At 41.1% G+C, this 25,502-nt stretch overlaps 1 protein-coding gene across 6 annotated transcripts; it reads left to right on the top strand.

Annotated features, from left to right (window-relative positions):
* The first annotated feature begins 125 nt into the window (after positions 1–125).
* Positions 126–25,039, top strand: fam131ab (family with sequence similarity 131 member Ab). 6 transcript variants are annotated; one of them, XM_074641225.1, is made up of 6 exons: positions 126–716; positions 6,337–6,476; positions 17,042–17,135; positions 17,244–17,426; positions 23,209–23,340; positions 24,264–25,039. In XM_074641225.1, exons 3-6 carry the CDS (start codon positions 17,066–17,068, stop codon positions 24,914–24,916), a joined length of 1,038 nt encoding a protein of 345 aa, XP_074497326.1. In that variant the 5' UTR covers positions 126–716; positions 6,337–6,476; positions 17,042–17,065; the 3' UTR covers positions 24,917–25,039. The 6 variants fall into 6 exon arrangements, with proteins under 6 accessions (XP_074497326.1, XP_074497323.1, XP_074497322.1 ...); XM_074641219.1 differs by lacking the exon at positions 126–716 and adding an exon at positions 719–834; XM_074641223.1 differs by lacking the exon at positions 126–716 and adding an exon at positions 931–1,332.
* Positions 25,040–25,502: the final 463 nt, after the last annotated feature.

Raw genomic sequence — 25,502 nt, 5'->3', positions numbered from 1 at the left:
GATGAGAAGAAATGCAATCCCTGGGTTGACAACTTGCTTCTCCTCCTGTGTGTGCCTCTAACTCCGCCCTTCCTCCACATGTCCTGCTGGCATGTAAGGTGACACCAGCCAATCACATCTCATTCCGCTTCCACCTAGCAGGGGAAAACAGTACGAGGAGGCGGAAACCCGTTTCTGGGGTTGTATATATAAGCAGTTCAGCGTGGGATTGTTGTATCACCGTCCAATGACGCTCTGCTTGACCAGGCGACTGCAGGAGCGCACAGAGTACCGTGCAGGTGTGTATGGACTTTGATCTGCAGTGACCAAGAGGGGAAACCTCCAGCTACCTGCTGCAGCAAGCCAGCTCTCTTGGAGCAGAGACCCATGCTGCTGTAGCCTCCAGACACACACACATAGCGCTGTCCATCCTCTGTGGTGCTGAAACCTGCAGGACTCGACCCATCACATAGCGCTGTGCATCCTCTTGTGGTGCTGAAACCTGCAGGACTCGACCCTTCAACCGGTGACGTAGAGCACCAGACTCATCCAAGAAAACACAAATCTTAAAAAAAAAGAAAAAAAGATGTATAAATCTTATATATGGATTTGAAGCAAGTGAAAAAGAAAGAGGAGACAGAAGAGCAGAAGTGCCAGAAGTACCAGCAGCACACCCAGTGGAGCCTCCGTAGAGGAGGAGGAGGAGAGTGACCGAGGCTTTCCATCAGATCAGTGAGGTAAGAGCTCTCCGAGGCTCTTACTGCAGGGAAATTTGTGGGGGAAAAAGAAAGAGATTTGATAGATTTTGCTCTCCTGCTGCGAAAATGGGCTGTATCAGCTCCAAAGCGCCAATTGGTAAGAGTTGTTGTTTTTGATCTGCTCTCATAAAAAAAAAAAAAAAAGCACGCTGGAAAAGGAAGCCTGATTTTGTTTTTTTCGCATTGTTTTTGCTGCAGCAGAGGGTGCAGAGGAGGAGATTTGGGTGCTTGGAAGTGCACAGCATGCTGTGTTCCTGAGATGAGAGACATATGATAGCAATGCTGAGTCATATGCAGAAGACGAATAAGGTCGTTATATAGAGATAACTGGAATTAGATGTTAAATGTGTGCATTTTTTAGTGGGTTGGTATTGGAGGTGGTGGTGAGGAAGATCTCTGCAGCCTAAACATCGCGATGCTTCGAGAGTTGCAAGAAGCTTTTTTGGTGAGCACGCCAGTCAGAGAAGACTAGAGGTGCTCTTGACACCATTGAGGGATGCTCTGCTTTTGAAAAACAGCTTTTTTATATATTTGTATATAATCGACTCATCCAGACACGATGGTTCTGACCGCGCTGACCCAGTTTAGTTGCAAGGTAGGACACCTTTTTAATGCTCCTATATCCTCCTTTTTGCATCGTGCAAAAAACATCTGCAGGTTCGTCATTTCTAAGAATTTCAGGATAATCTTGGTGTTAAAGTGAAAGACATAAGATTAGATGTGCAGATTTAAAGGTACTCCTTCAGTGCTTTGAGGCAGAGAGAGATGCTTGTTGCCAAGAAACAAGCTCCCTGTTGCCACCGCATCTATTTGCTCTCATGGTTGTTTACACCTTTTGCTGTATAGACTGCGTGTCTCCCCATTCAATCCACTGTCCTCTATGTGCTACACCGACCTCTGATGCGTGTCTCCCCAAGATATCCCCGTCCTGTTATTTATTGGACTGGGTCTCCTCTGTAGTCTCCATAAAAACAAACCTGCATCTCCATCCATCATGCATCATCCATCTCCATCATCCATCCATCCAGCCATGCATGCTCTCACACAAACATATCTCTTATTTCTTCCTGGTGATGTAATGTGCAACCTTTTCACGCTGTGATTTATCCGTCATATCCATGCTTACAGATCCTCTCTCTATCTCTAATTGGTTGTGTAATCTGTCGCCTTCAGTCACTTGATGATTATGGCGCCTTGTCTCCTTGTCGCGGAGTGCGTAAAGGACATACACTGTTAGGAATTTACCAGTAAAATAACAGTAAAGAACTGGCAAGAGGGTTGCCTTTAGGTTACTGTAAAATTAACATTACTATACTGTTGCTGAAATTTACAGCTTTGTACTGTTAATGAAAAATACTGTTTTTTTTTTATTAATTTCACAGTATTTTACAGTTAATTTACTGTTTAAAGATACATTATATAGCTGTTTTTCACCTTTTCTTTTACATTATCTTACTGATTTGTTTTAATGCACTATTTAGGTTTTACATACATTTTAATAAACATTATTTTTTGCCTAGATGAATAGACTTAGCAGGTTACAGACATAAGAATAGTCACACTAAATACAATTAAAGGCACTTGTTAGGAAAAAGGCTATAATAGACTTGTTGACACTTTTCCCAAAATGTCTGTCTCTAGCTGGCTACAAGCACAGAATGCAAACCAGAACAACATGTGAGTGAAGAACAATAAAGCTAATTCACTGATTTTACAATCATGTACAATGTACAAGCCTCACATGAGCAGATCAGGTCCCAGAATTAAAAAAATACTGCATGAAACTGTTACTGATGATACTTTAGACAGTTGATCAGCAGTAAAGTGCTGTTTTTTAAGAATGCATTATAGTTCAGTTAAAAAACGGCCTATGAGCGTAATGTAACAGGTTTTCTTTTGTATTAACAGTAAATCACTGTTTTTAGTAATAACAGGTTAATACTGTTGAAATCCTGCTGTAAATTAACAGCAAGTGTTTACAGTGTACCCTAGTACCCATAAAACCCACTGTATATGTGCACGTTTCTGCGCGTTTATCTAGAGTGTTTATTTGTTTATTTGTTTTTTTGCACAATTTAAGACTATACAACATAACAGAAAAATAAATCAATAATATAAAGTGCAGGAAGAGGCAAAAAAAAAACACTGGGCTTATCTGAAGCCTACACCTAGAGACAATTAATATAAATAAATAATATGATGACATAATAGTGATAACAAACATTAGGATAATATATATATAATAACAATAAAAATACAGTAAATATATAAAAAAAGATAAGTGTGTGTGTTGTGTGGAAGTGTATGGTTAATGTTTGTGGGGAGGAAATTGATTTAAATATCTATAATGATTTCTGGGTAATCGTAACCAAACAACATTGTGAGTGGGAAAAAATAAAAAACATAAAAACAGATTCATGGACAACATGGGGGAAAAGCAATTACAAGACAAGCAATTAAATGACCCTTTAAGCGACTTTTGAAACATTTGACAGATGAACAGTTTATTGATAGATAGTGTGATATAAAGGATAGCCACCTGTTTGACTCTCACATTAAGCCTGTATGTGTGACATCACCCTGCTGCTGGTCTTGACCTAATTGTCTCTCATAAGTCTCTCAGAGAGCCCGGAAGACATGAGCGAGAGAAGGATGCGCAGCCGAGGTCTCTCCATCTGCAGTTTCCACGACAACGGGAACTACAGAGAGCGAGAAGGAGTGTGTGTGTGTGTGTGTGTGTGTGTGTGTGTGTGTGTGTGTGCGAGAGAGAGAGAGAGAGAGAGAGACCTAAGTGAAATAAATAAATAAAAATGAAGACTGCATTTTGCTCTGAGTGGAAGAGGACCCACTTTTTGGCGCTGCAGTGGAGAGATCACAGTCAGGGTGGAAAAGGAGATCAATTAAGATAAAAAGACGTCGAGCAAATGAACAAATTAGACACAGATGGAGGAGGATGATGGACCACAGGGCCTCACACAAGACAAGAGAGACGCCACAAGTTTCAGTCTGTTTTCTGCAAAGTGAAAAAGGGTCTAACCTCTCAGTTTGATCAATAACATCAATTTTATTCCATGTCCATTCCGCCCCACAGTCATGTCCCTTAAATTGCATCCTTGGTGACCTCAGGGTCATTGCTGCAGAATGACTTACCGGACTTGTGCATTGCAGACGTGAATGCAAAACATGTTCTGTGCGCAATACCGTTTACAATCTGAGGCAATAAACCCGCTCAACAAACCCATCTATACAGACAAGAGGAGGCGGTTGATCCATGCAGTAATGTGAGCATTTTCCTCTCAATTAGTTGCTGACCATCAAATCTCTTTTGGGTGCATCCGAGGCTCAAATGACTTTTCATCAATCTCATGCCATACAAAACAACGTGCGCATCTTTCACTCCTCTTGACAATACTTTCATTGACCAAGGTGGCCTAGATCCGACGACGCACAATGCACCCCGAGCATCTGATCTCATCACACCAATTAAACGGCACATATTGAATTCTGCTGGTGGGCAACTTGAGCTCGCTAAAACGGCAGGTCTTTGACCCCGGTGGGTGTGTGAGTGATTGGTCTTGATATTGGACTCAATATTTGAGATGGGTGCTGGCGACTAATCGAGCGAGTCGCTCTTTTCACAGACAGTAACTAGAAACGCCTCCCTGCAGCGGAGGGCTGGAAAGACGAGCCAGGCACTGACATTTAGAGGCCCCCACCTCTTTAATCTCGTTTGGCAAATCTGATTTGAAGAGCGCAGGATTGCATGTGTGCGTGTGTGTGTGTGTGTGTGTGTGTGTGTGTGTGTGTGTGTGTGTGTGTGTGTCCAGGTGCTGAAATGCTCTGCTGCACGCTTGGAGTTGTCCGAGGTCCAGGAGCGCGTTTATCAGCACCTTTTGGTCCAAGAGTCTGTCAGGTCATGACGAGGGCAGCTGTTAGAAAGGTTAAACTCATGTAGTCAACCGAATAGTTCCATATCTGTAGGCAAGTTGTGTGACATTTTGCAGCCAGGAGGTTGCTTAGTGACATTTTGCAGCTCCATCAATGCGCTGCTGCTGTTTGGTTGTGTTGATGACGTGGTCTGTTCACGTCAGAGAGTGTGTATAAAACATCAGGGAGGTAAAAAGGAAATTGCATAATGCCATCACAGGCAGGCGTGTCCCTTATTCTGTGCTTTTTATGTTGCTCTCTCCCTCCGACAAAAAGCAGAACTTCATAAAATATCAAACAGGCTTTGGGCTGCTGCCAGGGCCTTACCTGCATGACATGGCATGGCTTTGACGTGCATGGAAGTAGGCCTCCGCGTCCCAAAACCCTCATGTTATCTCACTACAAGTAGTCTCTGCAGAGTATAGCTGCAAGAAAGGGTTCAGCTTAGACTTGTGCCATACATAATAAAAAAGAAGTGTCTTCCACTATTTAAACACTTTGTGAAAGTGCATGGTACAAGCCTAAAGATGCCTCTTAAGTTCTGCAGAAAGACATTCAAAATATACTCTAATTTTATTCAGATTTAAAGGTCCCATATTGTATTAAATGAGATTTTCATGTCTTTTACATTATAAAACAGGTTTAAGTGCTATATAAATACTGTTAAACTATCAAAACGCTCAATACACGGAAAAATACACACACAGCCCGTTTTCAGAAATTGTGCGTTAGAAACAGGCCGTTAGGATTTCTGTCCATTTGTGATGTCACAAATATACAATATTTACACCATTACACGGTTTTAAACGTAAACATTCTAAATGTGTCCCAGTTTATTTCATGTTGCAGTGTATGTTAATGACATCAGCTGACAGGAAGTAAACATGGACCCAAACTGTTGCCTAGCAACGCAATTCTGTTGCAATTCCATTTAAATGCATCAAAACGGAGCGTTTCAGGCAGAGGGTAAATACAGGTATATTCAGGCAGACAGTATGAGGAAAATAAAGTTTTTTTGAACATTACAGCATGTAAACATGTTCTAGTAGAAACACAAAATACAAGCATGAACCTGAAAATGAGCACGATATGGGACCTTTAACACTTGATTTTTTTTTCTAATCAGACGGTTCGTTGAGTCTTTTTGCTTCACAGTTGCCTTCAAAAACTCTATTTTTTGTATGTAGTGCAGCCAAATTTTTTAAAAGACATTTAGTAATTGACTGGTGGGCTTATAGGTTCATTTTGGGGGATTATTTTATTTATTATGTATGTAGATGTTTGAATTTGGGGAAACTGCAGTGAGATACGGCTACATTACATTCCCTTATTATGGTCATCGCCCCTCAGTGGCTGCCCTGGGGTCCCCGTGGAGGCATGGGGTTGGCATGGTTTACTGCAATTTAAAGGATGAGCCATAACTCTTAAAACTCATAGTTGGTAATCCCTGCTCCAGTTCTAAAAAACAAACATTATGAACAATAACGTTGTTGTAATAATATAAATTTAATTTGTTAATGTTGGAGAATATGGCTTTCTTGCTAGATGGCGCTGCGGTAGCGCTGTCGCAATTTTGGACTGAACACCCAATGAGGCTGGCTGGGCGACTATGAGTTTTACGACATTTCGTTCATTTGCTGTAACCTTCACGTGGCTCTCTTCCTCCTGACAGTGGCCATTGACGGCTCGTTGCGCGTCGACTGGAGCCCTGCTTGCTCCAAGTCTGACCTAGCGCTTTGGGGGAACACGCGGACCTCCTTGGCGCGCAGACTGATCCTGACAGCACCTTTGGGTGTACTGGACTTCAGTCAGGTGCCCTTAACATTCTTTTTTTACATCAGTTTGGTCTGGTTTTGTAATGTAGCCTAGCTGATGTAGCCCAGCTGATGTAGCCCAGCTGATGTAGCCTAGCTCAGGGGTCAGCAACCTTTACTATCAAAAGAGCCATTTTAGGCAAAAAAGAAAAAAAAATATCTGTCCAGAGCAGCAAAACATTTGAGCATTGTGATGAAGGTAACACAGCTTATAGTGTAAGTATATAGTATATAAGTCTAATGCAGTGAGGGCCCAAGAGCAAATGTATGACGGAGTAACAGGGCCACATTGAGGGAAGAAAAATCGGAGATTTACAGAATAAAGTCATAATATTACGAGAAAAAAAGTCGTTATATTACGAGAATAAAGTAAAAACTTAACGAGAAAAAAGTCGTAATATTACGAGAATAAAGTCATAACTTTACGAGAAAAAAAAGAAAATAACACGTAAAATTACTACTTTATAATATTATGACTTTATTTTCATAATATTTTCGACTTTTGTCTCATAAACCTATGACTTTATTCTGGTAATATTATGACTTTATTCTCCAAATCTCAGATTTATTTTTTCCCCCTCAATGTGGCCCTAGTACTCCGTCGTAACGTCGTACCATAGACCTACAACAATGATAAATAAAAACAAAAAACAGTTATTCATTTCCATTTCTAATAATCCACAGGGAGCCACTGGAGAGGAGCTGAAGAGCCTCATGTGGCTCCAGAGCAGCAAGTTGTTGACCCCTGGTCTAGCTGATGTAGCCTGTAGCTCACTTACACCTAGTCTTAGCTCTAGGCCACTTATCATTCAAACACAGGCCAGTTGATATTTTTAAGTGCTTTATAATAGATAATGACGATTTCAAATTGAACAAACAATGCTTCAAATTCAGTGAAAGCTGCAGAAAACAGGTCCACTAATACAAAGAGGATAGAAGCAAAGAGACGGTGCTTTTTTTGCTAGTATTGCTGCCGCCATTTTGGACTGAACACCCAATGAGTCCGTGGCCATGAATGTATAAAGAGACGTCTGTAAGTAAGTAAATAGTTATAATAGTATGCATATTTATAATATTTTTATAGTTCAACACAGGCCATTTTATTAGATACATTAAAATTCTGACAATAGAATAGAAATAATTTTATTTTACTTTTGTACAGCACTCTTTAGGCGGACGTTTTACTGGTGTCCGATAGTAGCTTTCAGTCCAAAATGGCGAAAGCGTAGCTTTGCTGCTGGGCACTGATGTTGCATTGGAGCAACCAATTGGCTTTCACTTCTTATCAATATACGTTTTCACTCATACAAAATGGAAATTTTGTAATTAATTAGATGCTGAGCAAAAGCTTTCGAAAAGTGGTAGCCTCTAGTAATTTCCGACAATAAAAGGGTTAATGGAGAATATAGGTTTCTGACACAACTTCACCTTCTTCAAGGTGCTTGAAGAAAAAATAGTCCCAAAAGAGCCAAAACTCCATCAACACATGCAGTATAAAGAACAGCATTAGTGTTTAATTAAAAACAATAAAGTTGCTCTTAAACTACTGGTGTTGCTGTTGTGACCCCTCAATGTGCAGTAAAGGGTTTATAAAATTACAGTATATAAAAGCAAACAATCTACTGTATAAATTCAGTTCTACAATATGTTACAGATTTAAGGTCTATACTAATCTTATATGATCCAGATAGTAAATAGTATGTATTGTTTTAAAAATAAACACAATTGTTATTATTTTTATGCAAATAATTTCAATCAGGCGGTCAAACAATTGATAGAAAAATACTTTTTACTGTGAGGTTTAATGAGCCTGAAGTATTGTTTTACCAACTGTGTTAAGAAAACTCAATTCCAGCAGGCTAACTGTGTATTTGTATTTATTGTTACACAGATAATTGGATTTTCTGTTTATATCACGTCATATGATTTGACTCATTTGAGCCAAGCTGCTATCAACCTAGTGTATTACAACCTAGCCAGGCGTGATCAGATTTACCTAATCAAAGATGACAGTCTCTCAGTAATCCGCCACACGAAGCAGAAAATTATTTTCTCAACCCTTTCCTGGTTTGATAATTACCTCATTAATGTGTGTTTCAACCCTGAGTTCTTTCTCCATTTTAGTTTTCATTAATGTTAACCACTTGGTTTCTAATTATTTGAAAGCCATTCAGAGTAATTAGCTATTCATTTTTAATTTGGGATTTTAAATCTCAGTGTCATAGAGTGTAATGCCTCTAGCCTTTGGACAAAACATAACACACAATCTCTATTTAAGAGATTACTACTGAACAGACTGTGAGATGCTACATTTGTAGTGGTGGCTCACTTTAATTTAAGTTTATTTGACCTCAAAAGCCTGGAGAAAAACACCCTTTACTTTCCACTGGTTGCACCGGAGTTAAAGGGATAGTTCGGGTGTTTTGAAGTGAGGTTGTATGAGGTTCTTATCCATAGTCAGTGTATTACCTACAGTAGATGACGGTCAGCACGCCACCAGTTTGGAGAAACAGACAGAAGTACCAGCACAGGAGTGAAGTAATGTACTGCTGTAGAAGGGGGCAGCAGCAAAATGTATTTTAGCCTCGTAAAAGAAAGGCCCACCTAAATAAATTAATAAAAAAAAAAAAATCGAAATCACTGCTTTGTCTTGCCGTCAGACAGCTCTTTCCGACGGGGAACTGAAGCTGTTGTGTCCATCTATGCTCTCGCCAAAGCCACCAGACTCCATTGGAAAAACCTGTAATTTTACACAGACTACTGGAGGATGCTGGTCTACCGCTGCCTCGATCAGTCAGTTTGTTTGTGCTATTGTGTGACTTTGGTGAATCCGAACTAACCAAATTCAGTTAATACCACAAACTAACTAAATGATTGATAAAATTATATTTTTTTACAATGGAATCTGGTTGCTTTGGTGAGAACGTCGATAACGACTTCAGTTCTTCGTCGGAAACATAGACTGTATAGCTGTCTGACGGCAAGGTAAAGCAGTGAAAATATTCTAAATATAGCGTACACTTAAACTGATATGGATTTTTTTAGGTGAGCCTTTCTTTTAGGTGTCTAAAACATGTTTTGCTGCTGCCCCCGTCCACAGCAGTACATTGTCTTGTCTGTTTCTCCAAGCTGGGGGCGTGCCAACCGTCATCTACTGTAGGTAATACACTGACTATGGAGAAGTACCTCATACAATCCCACTTCTAAACACCCAAACTACCCCTTTAATTGTGGGGTTTCATATAGCAAAGGAGGATAGACTGACAGGATACTCTGCTCCCAATCCTTTTAGCAATGAATTAGATAATAGGTAAGAACCGAAGAGGTTTTGAGAGCACTTTGGTGAGAGTGGTGGATCTACAAAGAACCATCATAATCTGAGAATCCTGCAAAAGGGGTTCTGCTGCAGTACAAGCCGTTTGTTGTTATACAGTTAATAACCTACAGTATTTATGTCTAGTTAGTGGGATGCTTACAGTTGGCTCAGAGATGTGGATGATTATGGTAATGAAGGTGATGAATCCACCTTGCCTCTTTTATCCATCAGTGCGCACCATCTGGGTGTGAATCTGATGTGTCGCAGTGAGCCAGCCAGGCGACAATTAGCAGCACCTAAGTGATCCATTATGAAATGCAGCCGCTCACTATTCACTATACTACTCAGGCCTGTTATTGAATACTGGGCACTGTGAGAGCCGGCTGATCTTATCACATGATTTCCACTTTAGGTACCTCAAAAAGACATATTTGGTAAGATTTTGTATAAGGGAATAATTCAGATTTTTTCCGGTGAATTAGTATTTGAGCAGCCATGAAACTGAAATACATCCAAATTTTCCTGCTTTGTATTTTCTTTGATGCTGCAAATGCATCATCTCTGACGCTCGTGTGGCATCACTGAGCTGCGACAGTAAATGAAAACGGGAAGGCACGTGCAAGAGGTATTAATTTGGCTGTTGTGGCTGGCGGTTGGTGTTCTGAGTGTGTGACGTCATCAGCGAATCAGACGTGCAGGCGACGTACCGGCAGGAATTGTTCCATGGTGACCAGTTGCCATAGAAATGTTCCCATTGTGGAAAACTTGAGACGTAGCGAGAGAGAGAGAGAGAGAGAGAGAGAAAAGAGACAGAAACATGTCGGAGGAAGAGACGGATGTTCCGGTTATTTTCCACCATGCAGGGAAGCAGATGTCACGCCAGTCTGTTCCACTGAAACATATAATTTTGTATAATGACTTCCCTTCATTGTGTTTTGCAGTTGACGGTTGATAAATAAGAAACGGGTATTTGACTCACTCAGCCTGTACAATGGCACAAAATAGATTTCTGCTGATGTAACCTTAATTACCTTACAAATAGAGCAATAAGTAGGCTGCAAATTAGGGCTGTCACAATATCAGTAATAGTAGTCATTCATTTCGGTCCTTATTAACAATGTTCTGTGAGGAATGCACATAATAAAGAATAAGGAATTAAATAAAATGGGAAAAAACAAAAAAAAAAAAAAAAAGTTTTGACCGAAAAGGTGTAGGCTGAAGCTTAAGCTTATTATACCCTTTTTACTTAGCATATTCTAATAGGCAGCTCATTCACTACTTAGTTTAGACTATATAAAAACAAGACAAAACAAAACAGAAGCAATAACAACACAATAACAATCATACTTCAGTTTTACACCTGTTTACCACCTTATATTTAAACATGTTTTTAAATTTGCAAAGTGAATTACACATTTTTAATTCCTAGTCACATCCATTCCACAAGTTAACCCCAACAGATACAGTATATATAACAAATATCAGATTTTCACTACACGATTATCGTGACCAACAGAATTCACAATAACGATATTATCGCGGTATCTATAGTAAATTTGAAAATAATAATAATAATGCTATCAGTAAAATTAATTTTTAAATTTGTTTATTGGGTGTTTTGTTTCTATTTTAGGCAAAGGAATTACACTCAAAATATGAGTCTAGGGACAAAGAACAGATATTGCCAAGAAGTGAAAGTCAATTGTTCGTTCCATTGCAACATCAGCACCCAGCAGCAAAGCTACGCTTCTGCCATTTTGGACTGAAAGCGACTACCAGACACCAGTAAAACGTCCGCCTAAAAAGTGCCGTACAAAAGTAAAACAAAATAATTTCTATTCTATTGTCATATTGTACCGAAATGGCCTATGTTGTTGATCAAGAAAATATTATAAATATAATAAGCGATTTCAGTCCAAAATGGTGGCAGCGAAGTTTCGTCTCTTTGCTTCTATACTCTTTGGTAGGGAGGTGGAGAGAGAGTCTGTAACCATAACTGTGTATATTAAATTATTTAAGAGGCGCTGGATTATTTACACAATATTATCATATGTGTAATATCAACATGATATCAATATCTCATTTTTAAATATCACGGTTATCGTCGATACCGCGATATCGTGACACCCCTACTACAAATGCGTCTTAGCCACAGAAACCTGTGGCGTTGTGTGACGTCTGCACAATAACAAAAAGGGTTTGCTGGAGCACAAACATTTGTTTTCAGGCTTACTGATATAATGGTCCTTGGTCCTGGAACAATTTGCAGGACAAGCTTAAACTTGAGACCCTTATCTCTTTAGATTATTTTAAACGTATAAAGGAAGTGATCACTGCTAACTGCAGTTGCTTCAATTAAATAAGAAACACATGACCAAAATGCTGTCCTGTTAATGCACTGTATGATGCGATGTATTTTGTCATACCTATTGTTGCTGCCGTTATTCAGTGTTGTTGTCTTGTTATGGGTTGGATGCTGCTATTGGACCCTGTCTTGGCTCGGTCTCACTTGTAAAAGGTTATGATAACTAAGCCTGAAAAGCCATGTTTTGTTATTAGATTCTAAAATCCTTGAAGTGTGTGTGTGTTCAGGCTTCCAGGTGACGCAGATAGGGAGACACTAGTCAGGTCCGTTTAATGTCACACACCCTCTGTCGGCCTGCTCTCAGCTCCTAACATGCGTGTTGTGTTGAAGAATCTGCTGTGTTTTCTCTCCGGGCTGCATTAGCCTGGCCGCGCTGACTCACAGAGACAACAGTTAACCAAGGATTTAAAGGCTAAAAGTGAACCTGAGCAGCATCATGACATGACAGCCTCTCTACTGTCTGTGTTCACCAGACCATGAGAGACTTCTTGACATCATGTTTGTGTTTGTTCTGCTATTCTTATGAGGGCTTAAAACCCACCTCTTCACCAAGGCCTATGGCCCCTAGCTTCTGTTACAGTTGTTGTGTTTATTTATGTCTTTGTTAAGCGTCCTTGGGTTTCATGAAAGGCGCTATATAAATCCAAGCTATTATTATTATTATTATTAATATCTAAATGACTAAAGACACGAGTGTTTTTCCTAATGAGCGTGCTGCATGTTGTTGGGAATATGCGATGGGAAAGCTGCAGTCTAATTGAAGCGGTGTACTCGGGTCTGCTCTGAGTGCTGCTCATGTCCTCTGTGTTGGCTCTGCTGTTCAGTAGGGCAGTGGGGGAGTCGAGGGGGGAGGGGAGCAGAGCCGGGAGGCAGCGGTGTTGTTAAGTGGAGCTGTGTGGCAACAAGGTGACGCTCAAGCTCATACGGTTGGACCCAATTTTTAAAAAGCTCGCACTGATTTATTTGAATGTAATGTTTAAAGGAACGCTCCATTGAGATTTTTATTAGGGCTGTCAATCGATTCAAATATTTAATCATGAATAATCGCATGATTGTCCATGATTAATCCTGATTAATCAGGATTAATCAGGATTAATCTTTTTTTTTCTGTTCAAAATGTACCTTAAAGGGAGATTTATCAAGTATTTAATACTCTTATCAACAGGGGAGTGGACAAATTTGCTTTGCTTTGTGCAAATGTATGTATACTGTTTATTTATAATTGGAAATCAATTAACAACACAAAACAATGACAAATATTATCCAGAAACCCTCACAGGTACTGCATGTGTGAGGTAAAATTACTGTTTTTGTGAATGGAGTCCGGTCTGGTAGCTTTCTTCAGTTCCCTGACGTAAAGCGCTGTCTGACGGCGAGGTAAAGTGGTGAGAATATTTTAGGTATAGTGTGCACTTAAACTGGTGTTGATTTGTTTTAGGTGGCTGAAATATGTTTTTCTGCTGCTCCCATCCACAACCACTTTACCTCGCCGTCAGACAGCGCTTTCCGACGGGGAACTGAAGCAGTTATATCGCTCTCTTCAAAGCCACCAGACTACATTCACAAAAGCAGTAATTTTACCTCGCAGAATGTGAGAGTATACATACAACCCCAGTTAAAAAAATCCAAACTACCCTTTCAAATACTTCCAAACTCAAATCTAACTCTGACTCAGCTAGTGCTCACGTTCACATTATTCATAACCTTATTGATTAGCTTCGATTAGTTTACTTTGGTAAGTGAGCGTTTCCATTTGGAAAAACACACCTGCCCTTTAAATTAGAACATTTAGTGCCTCCAAACTCCAGAAATGACAAGTTGTTTTTCCAAACTTTATTCTTGTCAGGGTAGAAATGTCTCTGAAACAGCATTCATATCATCACGGGATGCTTTACTGGAAAAAGTAGTAATGAAATCAAGTTTAAGGGCATTCAGGAGGGTGAGGCAGGAGTTGTTATGTTGGATATCCCTGAAGATGTATAAAATCCTCCCACACCATACTGAAATGATTTCTCTGGGCATCTATTTGAAAACAAATAAAACATATTCAGCTGTGGGCGGACAACATTAACTGCCTGTCTGACATCTGATTTTTAATTAAAGACCAACACAATATATCTTTCTAACCCTCCTCGAGGGCGTGTGTCACATCTCCTCCAGATTATCCTCCCTCTGATCTGTGAGCTGCTCTGCGGCACAAGAGGATTATCACGCCTCGCGGCAGCCTCTGATACCATCACGAGCTCGGGATTCCCCTCCGCTCTTCTGACAGATCGTTTTGTTGTTGGTTGTTTGTTTGTTTGTTGCTCGGCTGGTGTTTTGTTGCAATGAGGTTGAATTGACAGGACAAGGTCAGCGTGATGCTTCTGGGATGATTTAAGTTCATCATGTTGTCTGGTGTTTTCTAGTTCACTGCAGATCAGATGTGGTTTGACTCATTAATGAAAGGAAGGAAAATACAACCCAAATACTTATGTTTACTACTGTGGTTCTGTTGTTCTAGTTCAGAGAGATCACAACACAATCAGTCTTGTCTCCCTAAGACCGTCATCTGATTGCTCAGTCAACCCCGTCTGTTGACCCATATTGAGTAACAACACGGTGGCGTCAGCTCAGCATGTGGCCTTTGCTGTTGACGTGCCGTTTCCCACGTGAGTACAGGTAGGGCTATAAAAAGAGTTAGCAGACAAAGGAACTTGTCAACACCCGATACTCCCTCTGTGGTTTGACTTTACAACGCAGACAGATTTGACGGAGGACAGAACGGCAGGATTAGACGTCTTTTGTCCACTGTCTGGTCCTGTTAACTCACTTGCCTTGTCTCTGTCTGGACACAGAGCTTCATCAGTTTCCTTTCAAGAAGTTTTCCTATATATTTACTTTGCAGTTGCATCAGAAATCTCCTAACAGCCACATCTGGCACCACTGGAGAGGTCCACTCGGCTATGTGCAGATAATGCACATAATTATAATCAGCAAATAATCTAGAAAGTAATTATTTTTCTTTCTATGCCTTCTTGTCTGCAGCCATATAGATGCAGACTCTTTAGTTGTAGCTTGAGAAGGGTCAGCTCAGTTACCCGAACAAACTATTAGTATGCTCATTAGCCAGCAGGCTAATCTAACAAACCACTTTAGTTAACATGTGGCTGCAACTAACCACCAATATCATGGGCTTGTTGTTTTTTCAACTTTTGTTTCTACTCTTCTACGTGAATTAATACGCAAATCAGATGTGTTTCATAAAGGCCTTTACACACGTAAAGGCGTGATGAATAAATGACACTGTAATAATAATAAATAAATAATAATAAATGATAATATATTCATAATATTATATGTCTAGGGCTTTTATTGTGAAAGGTAAAAACAGAGGGAGTCAATCTGGTCTGCGCTGCCTGTGTCAAGGTTGAAATAAACTTTGCTGTCTAGGTTCAGACTACGGATTTCATAAATATAAGCAACCCGTTCTGCACAACGTGATTGGTTTATGTCTTTATTTGAGATGTGAAAGCTCAGAAAATTGGCCTCATTCCAGAAAAAATGTGGAAATTACGCTGCTTGATGTGAATGATGAACATGTTGAACTACTAATTTTATATGCTTCATAACCAACACATTCTCACTCCCAACTCGACAAGTACCCTTCAAAATTGTCTTCTGTCCTTTCAAAATAAACTTCTGTGTTCACAGGACACATACAGTCTCTGCTCGTTACATACATACAGTATCTTTTCAAAATAAACTTCCAACATAGGTTTACTTAGTTTTTAGGTTTACTTGCACACGTGGTTAGGTTTAGGGAACAAAAGTACTTGTATAACTTAGGAAAAGAAGGTTTGGGTTAAGATAAGTACGTTTGTTACGTAAAATAAGTAGGCTTGTTACAGAACTGGCGTTAGTAATGCACATAGGTTACACAACAAAACTACAGTAAAATAAGTCAAGAGATTCAAGGTCTCATTCAATTGTTTTGTGTGCTGTGCACGGTTAACAGCAAAGATAGACAGTGAAAATTACCTTTTGACAGTATATTGCCATCATACCAGCAACATTACTACAGTTTCAATGTCCATATCTGCAGATTATGTCACAGACATGACACAAATTTAATATTTATATTAACACTGCCTGTTTCCATTTCAAAATAAAAGCCCTTTAGTGTTTTTTCTGTGGACAGAATCCCTTCATTTGTTAACACAAGGCTTTTATTCTGAAATATTTGGAGGACAGTGTTTTTGAAAATGCAGTGACTTGCACGGCTCCATAAATTAATAAAGTACCGACTTTTAATCATGGATTATTATTATTTACAAATGAGCACACGCTTCTCAACCTTTTTCTGTCTAAAATAAATATAAATGACATTTATAATGAAATGAAATTGCCATTATGAAAGGCAAACTCAATGTAGAAAGAAAGGGCTGGCAGTAAACGCTGCTGGTGCTGACGCCACATGCATGACAGACACAACAGTTTAGCGAGGCAGCCGCCACACGCTACTCAAACGCCCAGTGTGTCAGACGTCGACACTGACCAAGCGTCGGTATTTGACGAGTTGGCTGTGAGAATGGGTTGACATAACATGCAGAATGTGCACGTGCAGGCATGCACACTCACCCGTGTGGTTGTCGGCACTCAGCTTGAGACTCATTAAAAGCATTGATTGATGTGTGAAGAGAAAATTCTTCACTTTCCAAGGCCTTGAAGTACAGTGAAGTTGTTGAAGTACTGTGAACACCGGAGTCCCCTCTCCATGAAAAGACGACACTGGGTTCTCCTGTGAGTCACAGTGTATTCAGACGCCGGCTCACATTCATGCTGAGCTGAGCTACTGCACCAGTTTTCCCCTGAGTCACACTTCTTGTTCTTGTCGTTTCAGGTGAATGTTGATGACACCATTGAAATGTTACCAAAATCAAGAAGAGCTCTCACCATTCAAGAGATTGCTGCATTAGCGCGATCTTCCCTGCATGGTGAGTGCAACATTTAACATGAAAGTTCATGAATGCAGCTGATATTTCAAGCATTCAATCATCACAAAAAGTTATTCTGTACCCTAAAACCTAGCTTTTTCTTTGCAGGTATTTCCCAGGTGGTGAAGGACCATGTGACAAAGCCCACAGCCATGGCTCAGGGCAGAGTGGCCCACTTGATAGAGTGGAAAGGCTGGTGTAGGCCCATCGACACTCCAGCAGCCCTGGAATCAGACTTCAACTCTTACTCAGACCTCACTGAGGGAGAGCAGGAGGCGCGCTTCGCTGCCGGTAAGTAACTTCTGTTGTCTGTTTGTGCAACTTCTTTATTACATAAATATTACAGGAAAGAAACACCCTGCTTTGCTGCACTTTAAGCTGAGAGAGGGTTTTTGAATGTGCACAGATCAGTTGAAAACAAACACTCTGAAGAGATGACTCACACACCTAGAGCAAGAGAGCTCATGAAAATATGCAAAATAACGATGAAAGAGATCCCAATTAAATGAAAAAACATCGTAACAAAAAGGTAAACATATGAAAAAAAGGAGCAGATGAGTATTTATGTCACATGATCGTTAATTACAGTCAATAACATTTAAGATGTTGCAATAATAAAAAGAGAATTTGGAGAATTTAGCTTAAAACAAGCTTGTTTTTTTTCACATCATTTTTACCCTATTTAAACTTGCATGCATGTTAACACACCTGCTCACAGACCGTATTACAATTGGAATGCTATCGGATTAGCTGGACCACATCTGGACGTTGGTTTGTTCTCACTGTAATCAGATCTCATCAAGTTGTCAATGCAGTCTGTACAGTGTGACCTCATTTAACAGGACACAGTGTGTTAGTGTTGAGCTTTCAGCGGAGGCCCACAAGCAGAGGTGTTGGACTCGAGTCACAAATTTGATGACTTTAGATGTTGACAGAATAAAAAAAGACTTGCAACTTGACTTGGACTTTAACACCAGTGACTCGTGACTTCACTTGGACTTGAGCCTTTTGACTTGAAAATACTTGATACCTTCCCTCGAGCCCAAAGATTCAAAAGTATGTTATTTAAAAAGAGTGCCAGGATTCAGTTAATTCTTCTTCATTTCTTGAATTAACTAACGTTAATGCTATTCATGCCCAGCAAGTATATATATATAAAATTGCAATCGGTGCATCTCTACTTCCATGCCAGCCTTCAAACACTATATCAGTTGTAACTGCTGTCTGTTTGAAATCTGTTTTCTTCAAGCCCAAACTCAGATTTTCTCAGATACACCAAATCAAATCCACCCAATAAGTTGAGAGGATATCTAACTCACGTCAAAAAGCTTTGTATGAGCCCTTTTGTGGCAAAGGCAAAACAAGCAGAGTCCAAACAGCAGTAGGGATGTGCGCGATTAGTCGACTAGTCGATGAAACGTTGCTTCACTCGCTAGTCTGCACCAGAAATACTAGTCAGTTAAACATTTTATTATTTTATTAATGTACACGTTTGAATTACATATTGCCAGATTACATTCTCCGCTCTGATCTGATCTCATCAGCCGCTCCTGATTCATCTTCCACCCGCCGTGTTCTCCCGGCCCCCTGCCTGCCACCACCTCCTCTTTCCGAAATAGCGGCTGGCTTGAGCGGTCAGTCTGTTTATCTCCTGATCAACTGGATTGGCCAGCAGAAATAGGGCCGTAATGAATGTCATTTTTTTACATGCAAAGCTTTGATGAGGTTTTTGAATGAAGCTTTGAATGTCTGCTAGACCGCCCCATTAACACAGGTGCGTGCGGTAGAGTAAACAGGGTTTTGACCGCAGTGGAAAAAGTTGTTTTTGAAAGGCTAAACACCAACAAATATGGATTGAAGCAGACAGCGGACACGGGGGACATACAGCAGCATTGAAAATATGATTTGGTTATTTAAAAATGTGATTTCAAATGGCTTATAGATTAAATTGTGCTACATTTTTATGTGTTTTCTTACTTTTAGACTAGTCGACTAAGTTTAAACTTCCATTTAAACATCAGGGAAATTAGTCGTGAGGAACATACCTGTACAGCAGCATTGCTTCACTATTGAGAGCTGATCACAGGTGTAAGTACAAAGACCCACGATCAGATGTCATTATCCAGATACAGATCACATGTTAATGGTTTCGATGGGATGTTTGATTCTGCAGCCACATTCATTACTCTTCTTCTCTCAGAGCGCCGCTCACCCTCAGCTCATCTGTCTCCTCTCATCTTTTACTCACTCACCTCATCTTTTACTTTTCTTTCATTCACTCCCGCCCCCTCTATTCATTACCCCCTTCATCCTATTCACACTGTCCCCTCTTTTAATGTGCCCTCTCTCGCTCTCTTTATCTCCTCTTCCTCACCCTGCTCTCCCTCCATTCTCTCGCTCGCTCCCTGCAATGCAGACTCTCAAGGTTAATTTGCACAGTAAGGTTTTGCTCCTGGCTACTGCCACCGTGACTGAGCGATTTTCCTCTGAGCCTCCACTGTTCATTTTTTCATTCCTCTTTTATATCTCACTATTTACATGACTTCTCTCCTCTTGTCATGCCTCCATCTTTGTGATCCAGTATCACAGTAAACGATCCATTTCAGTATTCTTTGGTTAGGATAGTGGTTTTCATGTGCAACTAAGCTGATTTATAAAGGAACGCAAAATAGTTCTTTAGCTTAGATGGTCTTTTTAGAACTGTTTGAGCCTGCATATTGCATGTAATACAGTAATTTACACACCCTTTTTATTTGATTTAATCAATGTAAGTTGACTAGCAGTCAAGGGTTGGGGAGACATTACTATACATCATATTTCTCCTTGTCTCTTCGGATTACATCATCGCTCGTCCATCAGGGAGCCGGTTGTGCTGACTCTTTTTGTTTTTGTCAACTCTCTCCTTGTAGCCCGGTGATGGTGTTACTGTGGGTGACTGGACACTGCGTGAATGTCAGCGAGCGCGTTAGTACATGTGCGAATGTGTGAAGTGAGTGTTTTATTGTGTGCAGAACAGTATTGGTTCGTATTCAAGGTAGCTACAGGAGAAAAACAACGGTGTGTGTTTGTGTAGGAGGCATCCTGAGAATTGAAAATGCAGGTGTCCTATTGATGGACTGACTTGTGCCAACAACACACACAGGCATTCTTCGAAGCTAATCCTGCTGTGTCTCTCGTAGTGCATGAAACTGGCTGCCGAGCCTTGACCGACACAGAGAGGCTTATGTCACTGTGTGTGTGTGTGAATGAAAGAGACAGAGAGTGTGAGTGAGAGATTATGTTGAAAGTACATGTCTGTACGTGTGTGTTAGAGAGCAAAGAGGCCTGCTGGAAAATTCAAAGTGGGAAATTTGGCATTAGGTGTTGGACAAATGTCTTTGCTACAAGTGACAGCCCAATTTAACAATCTGAGGGTTATATCCACCCGCAGGAGCATCAGTGGATTATGAGACAATGGACCCCACCACTTCTCCTACATAAGAGCAAGATGACACACAGACTTTATAATGTTTTAGCTTCTATTTGTTGTTGTTTTGTGTCTCTTTGTAGTCATTTTATGTCTCTCTGTGGTTGTTTTGTGTCACTTTGTAGTAATTTTTTTGTCTCTCTGGTCGTTTTGTGTCACTTTGTTTTGGTCTTTTAGAAGTTATTTTTGTCTGTGGTTGTTTTGTCAATTTTTGTAGTTAATTTGCATCTCTTTGTAGTTGTTTTACATCTCTTTGTAGTTGTTTTACATCTCTTTGTAGTTGTTTTAAATCTCTTTGTAGTTGTTTTACATCTCTTTGTAGTTGATTTGCATCTCTTTGTAGTTGTTTTACATCTCTTTGTAGTTGTTTTACATCTTTTTGTAGTTGTTTTGTGTGTTTTTGTAGTTGTTTTGTCTCTCTTTGTAGTTGTTTTGTGTGTTTTTGTAGTTGTTTTGGTCTTTGCTGTTATTTTTTGTCTGTGGTTGTTTTGCCCCTTTTTGTAGTTGATTTGCATCTCTATAGTTTTGTGTCTATTTGTATCTTTGTAATTGTTTTTTGTTGTTGTTATTTTTTGTCTGTGTATTTTGCCCCTCTTTGTAGTCAATTTGCATCTATATGTAGTTGTTTTATGTATCTTGTAGTCATATTATATCTCTTTGTAGTCATTTTGAGTCTCTTGGTAGTTGCGAGCTGACCGGTGTAAAACTGCAAACCTGTGTACTACGTACAGCCTGCTACTCTATATCCAAACTGTATCACCGTGTACAAACACCTTCAGATAAAGTGATGAAGTCTTAGTCGTAGTAGAAACGTAGCAAAGGTGTGTGTGTGACAGAGAAAGAAAGAGAATCTCTTTCATTTTCAGATCTTCATGGTAAGCGCATTTCTGCAAAGTTGGGTCACAAACACAGTTTAGGTTTGAGACTTACATAAAATGTAATCATATTTTCATGAGACATTTGACCGCGTAACCATTTCCTTTTAATATTAACGTGACAATCTGCCCCAATGAATGAGACTTTCATGCCTGGTCGTCCATAGATGCAGACTTGTATCCGAATTTGAATCTTTTTTAGCTTGTATTTTGCCATGAGATAATATTGTTAAAATATTCTCATGCTCTGCATTAAACTAGGTCACCTCCTACATGTTGCTGTCGTACAGACAGACGAGCACAGATGTGGTTTTGTTTGCGTCTATTTGTAGGCGTAGAGTATCTCTTTATCCCTTTTCTAGACATTTATGTGCTGTATGTGGGTCAGTGACATAAAAACAGTATGTATGTAGGTGAAAGCGGTCTTTCTTCTACAGTTAAAGGAATTCAAAAAGGCTTTCAGAAGAGAACTAAAGAGCAGCCGGCACGGTTGCAATAGCTGGAGGATGTGTCGGTGTTTGTGAAGAGAGTTCAGAGCCCAGCTACAGTGGAAGATGAATGGAAGCATCGATCTCGCTCTCTGTGCTAGACAACGCATGAATACTGAGCATTGACCAGAAAAGAGAGAGAGAGACTGAGGAGAGAGATTCAGAGAGATAGAAATCAAAATGAGAAGTGAGGGACAAGGCTGAAAGATTGCACGGTGAAAGAGAAGGGAACGGTAGGAACGAGGAGAGTCAGGTGAGTCGATGGAGCGTTTTATTGAGAGAGACGATTGGAAGAAAGGCATGACATGAAGCAGAGAGGGGGGATGAACAGGGGAGAATACAAAACAGATGGATTGAGTGGAAGTGGATGAGGCTGAGCACAGAGAGAAAGAGAGAACGAGAGGGACTCTCTGATTGGCCAGCGCCTGATGATGATTGGAGGTGATTGGTCACTTGGACCTTGTGGCTTATTGGTTCTGGCACATGCTGACTCACCTCAGCCAGACACACACATTGAACACAAAAAGAAGTCTGATTGTATAGAAGTCTATATATACGTATATAGAGTATATTATTTATTTATTTTCCTCTATGAATATCTTTGAATTGTGGACAAAACAAGACATTTGAGGATGTCATCTTGGGCTTTGGGAAACACTGATCGATATTTTTCACCAATTGCTGACATTTCATAGACCAAACAACTTTTCGATTAAACAAGAAAATTACTGACAGATTAAATCGACAATGAAAATAATTGTTAGTTGCAGCCCTAATGATGTTATTCTGTTGCATTGATGGAATTACTGCTGTGGAAATGTACATTATGCTGGAGGTGATTCCACCCTGCTCATCATGTCAACACTAATTACTTTACTGAAGTATATGTCTTCTGGCATTACAGTGATTTTGTCTGTGCTTTTGTTCGGATCTTCTTTGTGCTTCTTCCAACTTACCGTCTCCTCTGCACTGGCAGGAATGCAACCTGCATAACAACACTATCAAACACTCAGTGACAGCCATCTTAAGTGCACCAGCCAAATGACCACTGAGGAACTCTAATGGGAATGCACTCTCTCTCTGTCCAGTCTAATACCGCGCCGTGCACTTTGTTCCTCAACGCAGACCTGAAGATCAAAAACAGCTACATGACATGGAGACACCACGGACCGCTGCCTCCTGGTCACCATGCCAACCATGTATTTGCGCGTGCAGCTTACGTGTATATATGTGTTTGTCTGCAGGTGTGGCAGAGCAGTTTGCCATAGCGGAAGCTAAGCTGAGGGCCTGGTCATCTGTGGACGGTGACGAGTCCAACGATGACTCATATGACGAGGACTTTCTGCCTGCCAACGAGCCCACCACACAGAGCACAGGTACACACACACACACACACACACACACACACACATTGTACTGTGGTAAAGCTAAATCACATTTATTTCCTTCATATGGTCCCCCTCCTCCCCATCATACCCCATCACACAGCCTCTCCCTCATCAATCTCTCTCTCTCTCTGTATCTTTCATTGTCCCAGTGCCCCAGTTTTCATCCGCTCCCAACATTTTTTTTTGTTCCTCGGCGCAATTTGATATCCCTCCTGCAACTTTAATATCATTTCCTTTGCTGCAGAGACAGCGTCTGTGTGAGGATGGTGTGTGAGCGGGTTATAAATACACAGAGTGTATTTGACCATGGCTGTGTGTGTGTGTGTGTGTGTGTGTGTGTGTAGACCAGAGCTTTCTTCTTGATTACACTGAACCGATAACCTGAACTACTGCAGCTAATAACATTCAGCTCAGTGCTGCTGCTCTGTCTTCATATATCCATCTATGGCTTCTTTATTTAGTGAATGGAGTTTCACAGGTACCATGCCTCCATATTAATCAACTCTTCATGATCTTCTGACTGACGACACATTATTCAGAACTTTGTGGTAGAAAAAAATCTGCAAAGTCAAAGATGATAATTCAGTTACAGTATCTCTCTCTTTCACATTACATTTTGATTTTGCAACTGTTTTTTTTAGCACTACTGTAATCAAATTGTTTAATTTGCTACATATATCTTGATATTTTAAAAATGTTTCTACGTGCTGTATTTTGCATATAAAAAGCCTACTTTGGGTACAGTTTCATATTATATAAGGGCGCTTTCACAAGCTGACATCTAGTCCGTTTTAATCGAACTCTGGTGCTCCTATCTGATGACCCGACAGGAAACATTATGTATTTCTTTTCTTATTGTTGTTGTTCTTCCTTGAGGACTTGATACTCACAGTCTGTGTCATTCCCTCTAGATATGTCATCATATCCGCCCTACTTGAAGGAACTGATCCACAGCCAGCTTTGCCAACACCTGGGCCTGCGAGGGCCCTGTTGCGAGGTCGGAGGAGGAGGAGGAGGAGGCGGAGAGGGCGGTGGCAGCGGTGAGCCCTCCCCCACGGCAGGCTCCCCGGACACCTTGTGCTCCAGCCTCTGCAGCCTGGACGAGCAACACCCGCTTCTGCGTGACCTGGGCGGTAACCGCGGCAACCACTCCTACAGCAATGCCGCCGAGCTCGCCGCCAAGATCCTGGCGGCGCTGCAGGGAGGCGAGGAGCTGCTGCTGGCCCGGCTGCAGAGGGCAGGGCAGAGCGGGCGCGGCGGAGGGGACTCTGGCTTCCACAACCTGAACGGGGACGGGCGGGGCATCAGGCCCTGCGGGGGTCAGGACTCTCCTTGCTACTCCATGTCTTACTCTGAGACGTATCTGTCACCCGGCGAGGACGACGACACCCCCTGCAAGGACTATGAGAGCACCGTGTGCCAGGTGGATGCGGAGGGCAACGGAGAGGAGTACGATCCACACCGGAGGGTCTCCGACGTGGCGTCCTCTGGGGTCGTGTCTCTCGATGAGGAGGATGAAGAGGAGGAGGAGGAGGAGAGGGCAGGAGAGCCAAACAACCAATGACTCCTCTCATCTCACCTCAGTGTTTAACCCCTCTAAACTCTTTAGAGGGTTTTCTTTTTTGCAACCCCTCTCCTCCATGGTATCTGAACAGTTTGAACCGCCACGCATGCTGTTTTTTTTCTCCCCCCTCTGACTGAAACATAAATCATCCGTCTTTGCCTTACTCGCAGCATTTCAACTCCTCCTCTCCACCTCGTGACTGCTTCGTCCCTCATTCGATGTATCAACTATTTCCTTTGAAGGCGTCCAAACAATCTTTTTTATCAGTGTGAAAGCAGGAGTGCTACAGCAGTCCTGTGACGGGGAATGACGCACGCAGTTTCCGGCTCCGTCCCCACCTGTGAAGCGACTCTAAAAACGGACGCCACCAACCGGCAGACAGAATGACTGAGTCCAAAACTCTGACTTATCTTTGCATGTGTTTTGCAAGTGCTGAAATCGATGGGCCGACCCGGTCTTGAGCACGGTTTGCAATCTCAGCTGTTCTGTATAACCCCCACCCACCTCCCCAACGTCTCCAATGGGAGAGAGGTGCATCCTGGGACCTCCCTCTCTCTCCCACCCTCCCCCTCCTTTGCAAGAGACA

This window comes from Sebastes fasciatus, chromosome 7 (genome assembly GCF_043250625.1).
Source record: "Sebastes fasciatus isolate fSebFas1 chromosome 7, fSebFas1.pri, whole genome shotgun sequence".
Lineage (NCBI taxonomy): Eukaryota > Metazoa > Chordata > Actinopteri > Perciformes > Sebastidae > Sebastes > Sebastes fasciatus.
Note: the sequence above shows the minus strand (reverse complement) of the source record. Positions and strands in the feature narration are given on the sequence as shown.